The sequence below is a fragment of the Podarcis gaigeae genome (genome assembly GCF_964106915.1).
Source record: "Podarcis gaigeae genome assembly, chromosome: 1".
NCBI classification, from domain to species: domain Eukaryota; kingdom Metazoa; phylum Chordata; class Lepidosauria; order Squamata; family Lacertidae; genus Podarcis; species Podarcis gaigeae.
Window position 1 is genome coordinate 62,473,574 of NC_139678.1, and position 15,980 is coordinate 62,489,553.

The 15,980-nt window shown below is 40.7% G+C and overlaps 1 protein-coding gene across 3 annotated transcripts in view; it reads left to right on the forward strand.

Annotated features, from left to right (window-relative positions):
* ANO3 (anoctamin 3) overlaps positions 1-15,980 on the forward strand; it is a 238,002-nt gene that overhangs the window by 117,097 nt on the left and 104,925 nt on the right. For all 3 annotated transcript variants that reach the window (XM_083749885.1, XM_083749884.1, XM_083749886.1), the window contains exons 2-3: positions 15,272-15,478; positions 15,612-15,683. In XM_083749885.1, the coding sequence (XP_083606011.1) occupies positions 15,272-15,478; positions 15,612-15,683 (279 nt within the window). The remainder of the gene's footprint in view (positions 1-15,271; positions 15,479-15,611; positions 15,684-15,980) is intronic.

Here is a 15,980-nt window from a genome sequence, read left to right on the forward strand (position 1 = left end):
TAATCAATCAATCAATCAATCAATCAATCAATCGTCTGACTTGGTATAAGGCAGCTTCCTATGTTTCTCTCATCTCCACAGTGAACTCGAACGAGGGTTTGTGCAGCCACTGTTCCTTCAGGCAGAGATTTGCAACTGGGTGTTTGGAACTGGTATAAGGCGATGTAACATGGTGTTTCTCTGTCAACAGAACTATGGCTGCTAAAGGAAGCCAGGAATTCATTCATTCCCATTCATACATACACATCCTTGTTGTCACATTTCTACTTGTCCCAAGTTTCTCCTCCCTATGAGCCCAGGAGGGCGACTGGTTGCAAAAGAGGCAAGGCCTCCTCAACAATTTGCTTAGATGTGGAAATTACAGCAGGTGGAGCTTTTATGTCTCTTCTCCCTTCATGCTGAGGTATACCTCCAAAAACACCCTTCTCCATAGCTATTCATGATCCAGAAGCATTTGTTTTGTTAGGCAACATGATGCCATTATACATCTATGATGTGTGACTGAATTTGGAATCCTGTGTACAGTCCTGGTTGCCTCACCTCAAAAAGGATGTGGAAAAGATTCAGAAAAGGGCAAGCAAAATGATTAATGGGATGGAATGACTCCCCTGTGAAAAAAAGGTTGCAGCATTTGGGACTTTTTAGTTTAGAGTAAAGGTGAATGGGAGGTGTATAACATTTTGTATGATGGGGAGAAAGTGGCAAGAGAAAAGTTGGGTTTTGTTTTTTTGCTCTCTCATAACACTAGAACTCGGGGGGAGGGGCAGCCAGCAGCAGTTCTGTTCGGCTGATTCCAATGTCTGGAAGCTTGTGACCAGGACTTGTGAAAGGGGCATTTTGAGATGGAGTTTTAGAGGAAGGCCTGAAGTGCTGTCCAAGAGAAATAGATGGCTAGGGAGTTGCTGCAGTGATCTTCAACACCTATGCCATGTTTGTCTTCCTGCATGAGAATGTGCAAAAGTACACCTGCAGCAAGTGCAGGCTGGTTGCCTTGCTGATTTTGTGACATTCAGAGCTTTCTGTATCTGTGGAGGCTTACTGTGAATTTTTTAAACTCTGTTCTTCCAGTGTTTCTTGTGTGTGTCTGTGTGTGTGTCTGTGTGTGTGTGTGTGTGTGTGTGTGTTGGAAGCAGAAAGCCCCCAACTTCACACAGAAATTCAAACAGTGAAAAGTGGGGCAGACCTAGCATACCCCAGTCCCCCCAAACCTTGCATGACAACTTTCCATGGCAACAGAATGCCCAGATAGAGCTGGTGTGACAGGGAACTGTGATGACTTTTGATCTGAAGTCCCTTTTCAGCCACAATGCTCACTGGGTAGCCTTAGGCCAGGCACCTTTTCCTAATCTAAATGTCCTCCTAGGGTTTCTATGACAATATAAAATAGGATAATTCCCATATGTGCTTTTTTGTGCTCCTTGGAAAGAAAAGTTGGGATGCAAATGTGATAAACAGTAATCCGCACGTCAGTTCTTGCTGATATATATTCTTGCCGCTCTGCTTGCAGTCTGCCACAAGCCTTCCCTGTGTTAAACATTTTATTGATGGAAGATGAAGATTTCAGTCAAACTGATGGTCACACTTAGGAACTTAAGTCAAGAAATTTTCCATGTTCAGCCTTTTCCCAAAGGGGAGCATTAGTGTAGTAGATGCATACAATTTCAGATGCTTTGTGTCTGAAAACACTGACACCAGTGGAAATAACTTAAGGTTTACAGTACAAGCATTTATGACTCAGGTCAATCACCCCGGTTTCATATAGCAATTTGTTGTTGCTGGCATCCATCTGTCTTGGCAGACAATGGAGGAGTGCACCTTTGGGGTTGAAGTCAGACTGCTGAAAGGTTACAGCACTTGCTATGGCTGTAGATATGGAGAGACATGTTTTGTCCTCTGATCACTGCTATGGATTGAACTGAGGTCTGTCTCCAGGCACTGCAGTTGTCTGCAAGGGATTCCCACAGGGTGGTGTTGATGTTGCCAACCTTCATGTCACATTTGCAGACATCTTTGTCTTGCATTCTGTGCACATGACCAAGCCAGCATAGACATCGCTGAGACAAGAGTGTGGGCTCCAGCATAGCTGTCCCTCCTCCACTGTCAGTGCTCTGATGGTGGAAAGGTGAAAAAGAACACATTTCAGGGACATCTTGGAAGCTGACCAAGTGAGACTTTGGATTCATTGGAAAGAACTCTGAAAACATGCCAGCCTTGGAGTTTGCATGCTTCTTTATCCCTCCTGTTGGGGTCAGTGGATGGGGAAATTGTAAACAAAACAAAAAGCCGTGGAGGACTGATAGCAATGTAAAAAAACAAACAGCACATGCAGATACTTTCCCCCATGACACGATGAGGCTGGCAGGGCTTTGGGTTAGGCAGTTTTTCTGCCTCTTCCGCCACCCAACCCCTGCCACACACACCTATTAGGATCAGTGCCGGATTTACATATAAGCTAAACAGGCTATAGCTTAGGGCCCCACTTTCTTGGGGGCCTCCCAAAAAAATTAAGAAAAAATCAACTGGATGCACATTTCCAAAATATAAGATAATAAGTAAATAAAATAAAACCTACATACAACAACAGTGTTTTGTGTTGTGTAGGCTCCTATGATGTAAGTAATGGGTCCTGCCTGCTAGCCTGCTCCCTAAAATATCACTGGTTTGCACATTTCTATATATAGGGTGCCAACATTCTGCATGGACTGGTTGCATGGCAACATGTGCAAATGGCTTTCGATACCTGTTAGGTCCATAAATTACTATATCACATATATTCAACACACACACATACACACACACAACTAGTGACACTTTGTTGTTAACAAAGGACAGCTGGACATATAAAGGGCCCCATTATCTTCAGTAGCTTAGGGCCTCATCAAACCTAAATCCAGCCCTGATTAGGATCACTCTGCTTCATAATATTTTGCTTCTAAGACATTAAGACAGCTGATAAACTATATACATTTCTTTTGGCTTATCATGATGCACCTGAAAATTCACACCACATCAATATTTCAGATGCTACAGCACAAGCAAAATGCCCCCGTTTACAATCAATGGAGGTGCCAAAATGAGAGAAGGCTCTTCTCAAATGTGATTAGGGGATGAAAAACCAACAATGAATACCTGCATCAGCATATGAAGCTTTTGTAAATGTTGATCAGCAGTTTTTGTAACTGTAGGGATATGTTTTTTTAAAAAGCAAATGCCTAATGTGTTTCCAAGTTATCAAAGAAGTTTGCTTTTGGATACATTGTCTAAAGAATTATCTGTTCCCATTTGTGTACACTTGTTTCTGGAGGTCTTTGATCAAACTGGGTTCTGAAGAGGGATAAGGATATACAACTTGAACAATAACCCTCCTATAATCTACCGGTACTTTTAACCCTCTCTCTCACACACCCCTATTTTCTGATTCCTGTCATTAACGATGAGTGTATTATTGCACTAGAGGGCAGTAATGCACTTGTTGACTCTTCATTAAAATAGTCAGGTTCACTGTATGTCCCTTTATAATGGATGTAATCAGCAATGACATATAGCACTTGGGGCTGTCCTTAGGAATTTCCCACATATATTTGAATGACTGGCGAAAGAGAATCTCACAATGGGTTTAAACAGGCAGTCTTCCATTGCCTTTTAATCCTTGACCATCAGAAGAAATGCCTACTATGTAGCTCAATTAAGAGCTCTGGAGAACTTGAAAGCTTGCATGCTAATCTGAGAAATTTTGGGAGCAGTCCTAAATATGGGAAGTAGTGTAAATTACACCAACTGAGTTGAATTGGTGTAAAGTACACCAGATACAGACTCTGGCTGAGCTTGCATAAGCCTAGCAGAGGTAAATCAAGCCTTTAAAATAATAGTTTGAGTTGCACCACCCTTTGTGCTGGGGTAAGGTCCACCAGGTTGTCAGGTTGCATGACTGAGCTGAACAGAGTTAGGATCCATAGCAAGTACCCTCAGCCTAATTTTCCCCAACACACTCCTTTGGAACTAGGGCCAGATTAAGACCTTCAGAGGCCCTAAGCACGTAAAATACTTTGGTGCCTCCATATATATCTAATTCAAAATATAAACATGTGAGCCTTGGTTGACTGAGTGACAGTTTACCAGTTAGCCAGATTCTTATATATACATCCCCAAGATTATTATTATTATTATTATTATTATTATTATTTCTGTAATTTTTCAGTTATTGTGGGAGCCTTTGTTTTTAGCTGCGCCATATTGTCCTTGGTAAATCTGGCAAGGGAAAATTTATATAGTGTCCCCCTTCCCTTGCTTAATGGTTAATCCAGCCCTGTTTAGAACTCTCATTTTTCAGGGCACATGCCAGCATAATTTCCACCAATCTTGGCTCAGCCATTTAGCCAGGATTGGGGATAGTTCTATCCATCTATTTTGCTCTATTCCTGGAAATGGTGCTATCTCCCACATATCTAAAAGCCCTAAAAGCACATACCTAAAAGCCCTAAAGCATTGTAATTGGAGAACTTCAGAAAGGAAGCTCAGAGGTACTATTTTGCGTACGACTTCAGAGCAATGGTGCTTGTAATTGGCATTTGATTTAATCCACTGTCAACAGAAAACGATTCCCAATTGAGAAATGATGTAAAAGGCTAGGCTTTTATGTCAACATGTTGAGCCTATCAAACAGGCTTCAGAGTTGCATGTGTGTATATTTGCATCCTAATCTGAGTCTTTGGAACTTTGAGGGGAGCATTAAGCTCTTCAGACGTTCCCTTTCCAGTATCCTTCCCTTAAGAGGTGATGAGAATAGTGATTCAGTTAGGGACTTCTGTGTGCTGAAACTGAAATGAGGAGATAAACTTGGTTTGCTTAGTGACTTGTGGGAGGGTTCAGCTCCCCTTGGCCGCTCTGATTGGAAGCTTCCAGCTGGAGACAATCCCAGTGGACTTGCATTCAGAGCTGAATTTGAAAGGTGCTGAAGGCAAACCACACTTGCAAAGGAATAATTGGAATGCCCTTTAATGTTTGTTCCTTTCCAACCATGACTTTCTATACCCCATACCTGTCATCAGATGTGATGCCAGGTATGTGACAGCTGGGTGTGACTGGGGGTAAACAGGGCCATGGGCCAAATTAGGACATCTGGGCCAGAAGTTCTCCATGCCTGACCTAGTCCATGTTTTCCTTTTAAGCTACATTTCCTCCCTCCCCCCCTAATTTTTCTTATGTTAATGTTGATAAGCATTTTATATATTTTTGTTCGCCATTTCCTTGGACGTTACAAAATGCTCCAAAGGCTTGGATCCTAAGAGGTGTCAAAGTAAGGAAGTTTGCAGAAGGGCAATTTTCTCTACTCTCCTTTTCACAGCCACCTGCAACACCCCCCCCCCCCAATCCTCACAGGAGGGTTGGCCTGGAGATCAGGCTGAACAATGTAGTATGGGCTGCCAGGCAGAACTCTTTCAAACAGTGATTCAAGGGAGGAAGCTTCCCCATAGCCTCCTCTCCCTTGACAATCCTACGTACCCCATCCCACATTCTTCAGAAAGGGCCCCAATGCTCCAATATTTTCTTCTTCTCCCCCCTTTTTATAACAATTTTTATTAATTTTTCAGTTTATACATCTCAAAATAAACTTTTTACATACTACCGTGTAACAATTGACTTCTCTCCTTCCCCTTTCATGGTTCATTTTATTTATCTATCATTCCTGCATATTTTACTATAGCCAGTCTAATTGTTTCTCCATTTTATGTCCTTCAAATATTTACCATACTGTTGAATGTATCTAAATGCTACCAGCATTTAATTATGCACAAATATTTTCTAAATATTCCACACAAAAATTCCACTCCTCTTTGAATCAGGTTTCTTCTTGCTCTATGGAATAAAAGTTAAACCTGCTCCTTCCACAAATTCTATCATCTTAAATTGCCAATCTTCCTTAATAGGGATCTCGCTCACTTTCTATCTCTGGGCTAGCAAAATTCAAGCCTTCATGGTTGCGACATAAATAAACCACTTTTTTTTTCCTGGAGTGGCAGGGGACTGCACAAAGAAGGAGGGAAAAGGAAACTTTACCTCTGTGAATGTCCTCAGAATAACATATCTCATGTTCCTAGCTCAAAACAATAAAAAAGTTGTAGTTACAAAATAAGATGAGCAATTGAAATGATGATGGGATGATAGGTTGGAGGAGTGATGCTTTGTGTGACTTTGTGTTTCAGAGTCAATAATCCACTTTTTGGTTGATAAAACAGTAATTATAAGAATGTGATAGATACTTTGCCAGATTATTTCATCTATAGATGTATATGATTTATGGCAGTAGTACCTTGTAAATTTTTATTTTGTTATTATAAACTACTACCCTGAGCAGCACTGGCATGCATGATCTGAGGAAGAGCATACCTAGGAGACAAAAGATCAATTTCTGTTCTAAAAAGCAAGATAAGTGTATGCTAAAATGTTACTAAATACTTTACAATGCATCTGTATAGTATGCATTATATATTCCTTTTGAGAACTGATTGAGAGGAGTTCAGCAGGAGATGATATTTAGAGACAATTAAACACTGTTCCATTTGTTCTCCTGCAGCGCATCCATATGGTATGACCATAGGATGGGAGCTATTCTCAAATCTCTTCAATTAGCAACTCCCCTTTCATGAAACGCTTCCGGGTGTTTATAAATTATAAAGTGTGCACATCATAGAAATGGACAAGCAGAAAAACGAAGCTGTTTTTGAAAGGATAAATATTGCAATATATTACTTCAGTTGCATGTGGAATGCTTATCTGCTTCAGGTACTTACAGTTGCATAGTTTCTAGCTTATTATTCGAATAAAACACAATCGCAGTTCAGTGTTTCATCTGCGTAAATTTATTCTTGAGTCACAGATATAAACTTGCCAACAGCAAGTAAGAGTTGTGTTGGTTGAAGAAATGCCCATGGTTCTACTAAAACAGACTGCAATGCCTATCTAGGGTAAACCTCTGTACACTTAATGCGTACTGTTGCCGTCTCAGTTAAATCATTCGCCTAGATGGCTTTCTTGGAGAAGGTGCATGCCTCTCCTCTATCTGCTTTGTGACCCGAGGTGCTCATAGGTATGGAGGCTTTGCATGATTCTTCTCCCTCAAAATGAAGGGTTTTGAATTGGGTGATTCAAGCCACTGTGCGTAGAGGTCTCCTCATGGATCCCCTTCATCATCACATGTGCCTTTTGGATAAAGAAGGAACACATATTTCTTCTCTTAACACGTAAAGGAATATATTAGCTCATATATTTTCCTAAGGAGAGATGAATAATATGAGCTGTATCTCTTTTCCATTCCTCCCTGTGAGACTATAGTTCCTATTCTTGCTTAACACACACACATACTCTCAGGGCCTGTGCCACCAGAGACCTGGTATTTACATTATTTTGCTGCATTAGGGAATACAGCACAACCTTCTTATTAATTTAACCCCTGTCTGCTGTTTGTTCAGGCTTGTTTAATTATTACAGGTCTCATAAATCACATGGGGCACCATCCAGCAAAAACAAGCAGAGCCTACAGTAGCTCCGTCATAAAGTGCTAAATGGGATGTAATCCTAACTGAGTTCTGCTGGATTGTGTTTCTAAATTCAAGTCAAGGTGCTGGTGTTAACTACTGAAGACGTACTACGTGGTCAGAATCCATATTATCCATATCATCTGTGCTCCCTTTCTTCTTCCTATTCGCTTGGATCACCAACTAGAGATCTGCTCCAAGGGATGTGCCTGTAAGATTAACAGTTACAAGATGCATGACTATTTGAGGAGTCAGGGAGGACAGTAAAGAAATCCTTACACTGGGCATTTGAAGATGATTTTAGTGTGTCCATGGATCTCATTTGAATAACTTTGATGCTGCTCTTCTAATATTGTCTGTTGGCAGTTTTATTGTGGATGCTTTATTATCTCAGCTACTTTCAGTGCTTTTTTCTTGGGGGGACACGCCTAAACATTTTGTGAATCTAAGTTTGGCCTCATTGAGGGCCAGGATTTCAATGTGAGTAGGAAAATGAGAGTCCCCCTAAACATTATTTAAAGAAAGAAAGCACTGGCTACTTTCATTCTGGAACTGGTGAAGTGCTTTTGGTAGCACTAATAGGCAAAAAGGTCTCTCTCTCTCTCTCTCTCTCTCTCTCTCTCTCTCTCTCTCTCCTTCCCCTCCCTGTTTTTCTCTCTCTTTCTCTTGACTGGATAATTCACTTCTTACTAGAGATAGATGAATCAGTGTGATATATAAATGCTTCCTCTGATCTGAGAACTTCATATTTGGATTTCACGAAGTCTTGCTTAATTGCCAGTTAAAGCATCTAAGATCTAAATGGTCAGCCATCAAAGTAATAACTGTGGTGGTAATACAAATTTCTTTTTAAAAGTTTCCTCTCTTCGAAATTTAAGCTGCTTAAAGTCCATTGAAGGAAATGGTTCTCAAAATACTGCTTTCATGTTCATGGCTCTCTCATCTCCCTCAGTGATAGGAAGTAGCAGGCACTGCCGCTACAGTGTTTGCTTTTTTCTTAAGAGGAACGTGCTTGCGAGGTTTACGGCTTCGTTGTGATGTTCTTTTATTTACAAATGTGCACATTTTGCACGAGCAAGTTCTTCAGGAAGCAAAATAGCATATCTTCCACTCGTTCTGCACAAATCAAAGGCCTTCATTTCTAAAATTTAACTTGATGGCAATTCCTAGCTTTGGTGCTTGGTTAGTTATTTATTTAGAATTCCTGTAGCTCATTTAATAGCCCCAAGAGGTGGCCACAGTGGCTTACAAAAAATTCCTAAAAATCATACTCAAATCTAGTAAAGCAACAAAAATTGCATGGTGTCCATATGAAACTACAGGTGCATTTCCTACTCTTTTGTTGTTACCCCAAGAACCAGTTCCCACAAAAATGCCCCCGAGACAAGGAAATAGAGCTGGATCTGTGCAAGGACATGATGAAACAGCTCCCCCTGAAACACAAGGCAAGTGTTACAACCCCAAAACTCCTCTTCTCTGGTTTGGATATTTTAATCTGAGCAAGAGAAGTGAACTCCACTCCACAAAGAACCAGACGGGGGAGGAAGAGACAAATGACTTCACTCCCATGCTTTATCACATTGCCTCCACACTGCCTCACTCAGGATAAGGGCTCAGACCCCATCATGTCCTTGGTGATATGATTATTTTGCATGCGGGAAGCATTAATTTGGGTTGACTTGGCACCCAGAAGAAATTGAACTATTTAATTATTTTTTAATTTGCAGAAATCCATTCATTTTCCAAGCCCATTTTCAAGAAGTCTGACCAGGACTTTGTCCCTTCACTATCAAAATAATCATGCCTACACTTGATAGCACACAATAACCTTTGCATCACCATATAGAATGCAATGGCAAATTTTAAGTCACTGAACTAAAGCATTAAATAAGGAACCAGGAATGTGGAAGTGAAGGTAATCCTGTTTGGTCCAACAAAATATATGAACTTGAATTTTAACAAGATTGTGTTACTTGTTTTAACTGCCCTGCTTTTTAACCCTGCTTTTTATCCTGGAATTCTGAATATATTCATGATCATATTAAGAATTGTTTAATGCTCTTGTTATTGTATATTTTACATTGAGAATTGATTCCATATTTGTAAAATATATTATATTACATGCCAGATATGTCAGCTAATTATATTATATGGAACCACACCCCATTTTTTTAACCTCACAAGAGGAAAAGTGCTTTAAGGAGACAGCTGGGCATGGAAAAAATGTAAGCAGGAAAAGGCTTAAATGAACCCGCCTTCCCTTATTTCTCTATACCTCTTGAATTTGCTTTTGTTTTCTTGTGATGGCATCAGAGATGTCTTACACATCTTGTCTTAAATTTTACAAACACATGTCTCTTCTCTGAAAAGTGGAACCTCATTCAGTCTCTAGATTTCATCATGTTTTCATCTGCAGCTTGTTTCTTTCTTTGGGCTATAATTACGGAATTCAGATCCTAGGTATAACAGAAGCAAGAATATATAAAGGCAAACTAGTTATCTCTGTGTTGTTGTTTTCACCAGGGAAGCACAGTGTTTTTGCTTTGAAGTGTTAATTACTTCATAAACTAGAAAGCCTGCAGGTCTGTACTCTGGATACTTAAAAAAATAATTGAAAATGCACCTTGTTCAGTAACTGCCCTGCCCCCATTCTTTAATGCTGCCCAATGTCCTTCCAAATGTCTTCAATGTGCAATGCCAAAATTCGGCACCCTCTGCCTCTCTCACACCATTCTGAATCATAGTCGCAGCATCCCCAGCAACACCCCTGAAGTTCCATGCCCAGTGCAACCAACTGCTTGTGCTCCCCTAAATCTGCCTCTGCTGTGAAGCACCACCTTCCCGAACAGACAAACCATCTACTCATAGAACCTTCACCTTGGTGGAATCTACACACATATAAAAAAAACACTGTGAAAATGCTTTAAGAAAAGTTTTGGGGAAATATATTGAATTTGCCATAGCTCACCTTTGTATATTGCACTTTTCAACAAACTTAAAATGTTTAATAATAATAATAATAATAATAATAATAATAATAATAATAATAATTTATTTATACTCCGCCCATCTGGCTGATTTTCCCCAGCCACTCTGGGCAGCTCCCAACAGAATATTTAAAACACAATAAAACATCAAACATTAAAAACTTCCCTAAACCTTCTGCCTTCAGGTGTCTTCTAAAAGTCAGATAGTTGTTTATTTCCGTGACATCTGATGAGAGGGCAATCCACAGGGTGGGTGCCACTACCTAAGCCACCCTCTGCCTGGTTCCCTGTAACATCACTTCTTGCAGTGAGGGAACCGCCAGAAGAACCTTGGAGCTGGACCTCAGTGTCTGGGTTGAACGATGGGGGTGGAGATGTTCCTTCAGGTATACTGCAACTATATAGCTGAGTTTTCAGTTATTAGCCCATTATCCAGCCAATTACTGTTGCTAGGCACTGATCCAAGACTTCCACCACTTCATCCGGATTAGATTAAAAAGAAAGAGAGAGCAGGGTGTATTCAGCATACAGATGGAGCCTCACCCCATATCCCTAGGTGACCTCTCCCTGTTGTTTCTTGTAAATGTTTTTTTAAAAATTCAGGAGCCTATAGCATAGATGCCAAAGGGCCACATATAGCACTTCCTTTTGAAATTAGCTCTCCAGAACCATCATATCATTGTGTGTCCAACTCCTATCCCAGAGAACCTATGTGGTCAGTGGTATTGAAAGAATGTGGTCAGTGGTATTGAAAGCTGCTAAGAGAACCCAGAGACTTAGCAGAATTGTACTCCCCACATCCTAAGGCCTGCCATCTTTCTGCCAGGATGCAAAAAACAGAGGGTGGCTACCAGTTTACACTCTTTATATGAGATGCAGGGGATTGGGAAATACTGATACATTGCTGTTCTTATTCCAAGTAAATATTGCACATGGTATTGAAAGCCCTCCTTGATTTAACTAAGATTCTTAGATCAAGAACCCACTGACATATTAACATATTCTGATCACTTTGATGAAGAATGAAGTCTCAATTTCAGCTTGCCATTATCATTCAGCATCTTATTTCTTTGCTGTGTGGGGGGACTGGACAGTCCCAGAAGACATGTCCAGTGAAGGTTAACACAATCAAATATGTTTCTCAGTTGACTTCATTTGATACATTGACCAATGGACACAATGTCCCTGTCTCTTCAGCTTCCAGGATCCGTGACAGAAATAGCACAATATGTGGGTAGCACCACATCTGCTTGCTTTGGGCATCAACTCATGGGCTCTGGCCTTGATCAGGAATGGACTTTCCAATTCACTTACATGAGAGGAGCAGTTCTTCACAAGTCCATGCCATTGAAATGATTGGGGCAAAGTCTTTTATAGAACTCTATAGTGTTCATCAGTGTCCCAACAAGATCAGAATTATCGGATTGTTAACCTCTGATACATACACAATATAGGTTTGTTGCTGGATCTTGTAGGGCAGGTCTGAAGCATTTATGGTGCTGAAATTTTAGTAATCAAATGGAATTCTGAGGCAGGAGAATAAATATTTAAAGAATCAATAACGGTAAGTCTGTTTTCGAGGAAGATGTCTGTATCTATTCACTCATAATACTTTTATCTTGCCATTCCCTAAAACGATTGCTACTTATGCTGGCAACTTGTGCGGAAATATGATTTTAGTGTTTCAGGACATAAATTACTATTAACTGGGGTGGCACAAAGCCATCTGACAATTTGGTTAGGTTTGTTTGGTTAGATTTGTAGTCCATTCTGGGTTGTTGTTTTTAAAGCTATGTTTATAGAGTAAATGCAATAGTCACAAATCACCTGACACTCTTCTACTTTGATATTTCAGTAAATAAAAGGGGGGGAAACATAGCAAGGGTTATGTTTTGGAAAGTGGAAATTGAGACTGCTGGAAAAGATTGGTCTTTTTGTCTGCATAAGCTTACCTAAATCAACATCTGGGGCAGAGAGCTGCCTTATATCCTCCTGTAAGGAGCATATCCTGAAATGTATAAAATATGACCAATAATGTGCGTTGCGGTCCTTATGTAAGTGGTGGAAGAGTACATTGGCTTAGCTCCAAAGACACACTTGCAGAAGGAGAAGGAAATTCCACTAGCTCAGGGTGGCAATCCCAATGTCCTGATTCCCTCCTCCCTTTACAGCAGGTGTGGTTGACCTGTGGCTCTCCCTATGTTGCTGGACTACAATTCCCATCCTCTCTAACCATTTACCATGCTGCTTGGGGTTGCTGGGAGTTGGAGTCCAGCAACATCTGGTGCGCAACCCCTCCACTTCAGCCTGGGCCCTTGACTGTCATTTTGGAGGGTTCACTTTCTGGAGTTCAGGGAGCCTGTAAAGGAGAGGAAAGGCCCAGTCATGTGCCAGGAACATCACTCTCATATCTCAAGAGCCAGGTCTTTGTTCAGTAGTCAACACAAAAATCACAAATAATCTGGTGCTCTTCTACTTTGATGTTTTGGGAAATGAAAGAAAGCTACAGCAAGCTTTACATTTTGGAAACTACTGCTACTATTGGGAAAGATAACCCTTTTGAGCTTCATTTTTAAGGATCACATAAGTTTACCTAATTGCTATCTGTGGCAGTGATTCTTCTGAGAAAAGCAGGAGGCTGTACAAGAAATACCCATAAGAGTAACACATAATTATTATTACTAAAAAAAAAACCTTTTACTGGCTTTTTCAAAGATTGGTTTAAGAAAGATTACCAAGATGGTCTTAGACATCATTTTAAGGCATCCTTTAATGCCTACTGCTCTAATATTTTATCGGAGGGTTGAATGGCTGTTCAGCAAGATTAAACTACTTAACATTTTGGCTATGTACCTACTCCATATGGTCACAGTAACGGTGCATGGAGGAATCACCAAAGGGCATTACAGAGTCCTGTTTCTATCTCTATTCACACTAGGCTACTACAAAGAGCAAGAGGTCTCTGTGTGTGGAGATCAGAGGATGTAATATCTTCACGCTGCCATAAAGTGATAAGCAAAGTTATGCTCGCACCTGACAAAGTTTGACAGCATTAGTAGATACAAAGTGGATTCAAGAACTGCTAGGAGTAGCCAGGTTAATCCCTTGCAGCAAAAGTAGCATGCCTTGTGGCACCTCAAAGACCAATAAAAGTTTCATTAATTAACTACAGTCCACTTCAAGGTGATGGCACACTGTGCTATATTTCATAGAATCATAGAGTTGGAAAGGACCCTAGGGGTCATGTAGCCCAACCCCATGCAATGCAGGAATCTCAACTAAAGAATCCTTGACAGGTGGTCATCCAATCTCTGACTCTATGTGAATCGTGAGAAGCTTTGAAGGTGTTGGACCAGAGTATGGAGACTGATAAAACAGAGATGGGGGGGCAGATTTTGTGTCCAGAAATTAGGGGAACAATCAGCGCTAGAAAGGCTGGTACTTGCCTTGAAAGAACAGGTATGTAGCTACTTGATTTAATGTGCCATTGGAGGCCTAGCTGGCATCTATGCAAAGGAGTACTTATGCACAACTTTTGACTAGTTCAGAGTGCTAGGTTGCTTGTTGAGGAGCAGAATCTGTTGCCTTGACTACCCCATCCCTTTATAACACAATTGCAAAGTGTGTGTCCTTGTTGGATCAAGGGCATCACTTAAGTATGACCTGCTGTGCCTTGGCATATCAACTCCTTTGAGTAGTTATGTGTATTACTTGCAGTGCCTTTGAGTAGTTCTTCTGCATATGTACTGCATCACACTGATCTGAGCATTACAGCTTTGAGGGGTGGGTATCTGAGTTTGGATTCATGATCAAGTGGGGGCCAAAACACATTTGATACTTGAAGAGCAGTAGGTTTATAGCAGCCTTCAAAAGTGTGCATGCACACGAAAGCTCATACCAAGAACTGACTTAGTTGGTCTTTAAGGTGCTACTGGAAGGAATTTTTTTTGTTTTGACTATGGCAGACCAACACGGCTACCTATCTGTAACTGTATTCAAAATTGCTATTATTCATGGCAGAACTGTAATGTTAGTTTAAATTTTTGTAATGTTCTAAGCTCTGGTGTCTGGCTGCCCCGGGCATCTTTCGGAGGAAGAGCAGAATGAAAATCATCATCATCTTCAAAGGTTGTGCATACATAGGTTTTACAATTTCACTCATCAATTTGTATTTTCACTTGGATTTCTAAATATGCCTAGTTCTGTTGTTGCATATTTGGAGTCACTTCTACAACAGAGGCATAGCCTGTAAGCAATTATCAGTTTTAAAACATATTATGATGTACCCAGTGGCAGTATTGTCATAACTGAAAGTTGATCTGTTTGCATAAGTAAAGGCATCATGAAACCTCCCCACTCAGCAGACCACTGACCTCTACACCTTCTGCAATTCAGTTTGTCGAGTTCCACGCCAACTCTCAAAAACTGCTTTACAGGGATCAGGCAGGCCTCTTAAGTGGGTAGGAGGTGTTGAAGAAAATCAAACTCCCTGCTTTATGTTAGCAGAAATTGGGTGCAAGCCACTGAGTGTAAAAACTCTCTTTATTTTGAAAGTAACCAATAGCCCACATGTTTACTGTCTCTGTTTGTGCCGTTAAAAGATTCCAACACATTTGCAGATTGTTTTGTACATAAAACTGTCAAGATTATTGCTGTAAAAACGACTTTTGCAGTGCAGGTTCAGATTCCCTTCCAGCAGTTGACAGAAATTGATTAATATTTCCTTAACGGTTCTATCTTTTGTTTCAGGCATGAACACTAGCAAGAGCGAGAATGTCAAAGAGCCCCCATTGAAGCCATCCCGGAGATCCTTGCCATGCCTTGCGCAGAGCCAAACACACCCGCACAGCCTCAGCAAGCATTCCTCATTCCTGCAGCCAAATCGAGTGCAGCCTCAACCTCAGCTAGGGACTGCAGGGACATCAACCGCTACCGTCGATGTAGTGTCAGAACGAGGTGAGCTCTGGCACACTGAGGCCACTGGCATTCTTCCACATCTGTGATACATTCTGAACGTAGCAAACAAAAGGAACGGGGCCGTGTGATATAAACAGTGACCTGAATGTAAAATGTTTATTATGCCTTTCAGCTAAAGTGATGGAAACCTTGGAAAACAATTTACTCAAATTATCCAATACAGAATACAGCGATCCGTTCTTAGGTGAGTTTGCCCTGCTCAGTTATATTCTATTGTGATTGTTCAAAATAATCCCCCTTTCCTTCCACTTTGGGCAACCTAGAGCTAAAATGTGAAATTATTAACCTCTGAAAGATTCATTTTAAAGCAGCAATTGAAATTCCTGTGTGTTGGCCTTTAATTCTTCTCTGGTAATTCAACTAGGTAGGGTGGGGGGCCTCTAGAGCACAAGTTGACCCATGTTTTCCCCCAACCACATTCACGTCCATAAACCCATTAGCTGATGTCATTCATGACATCATCTGATGAATACAAAGATGG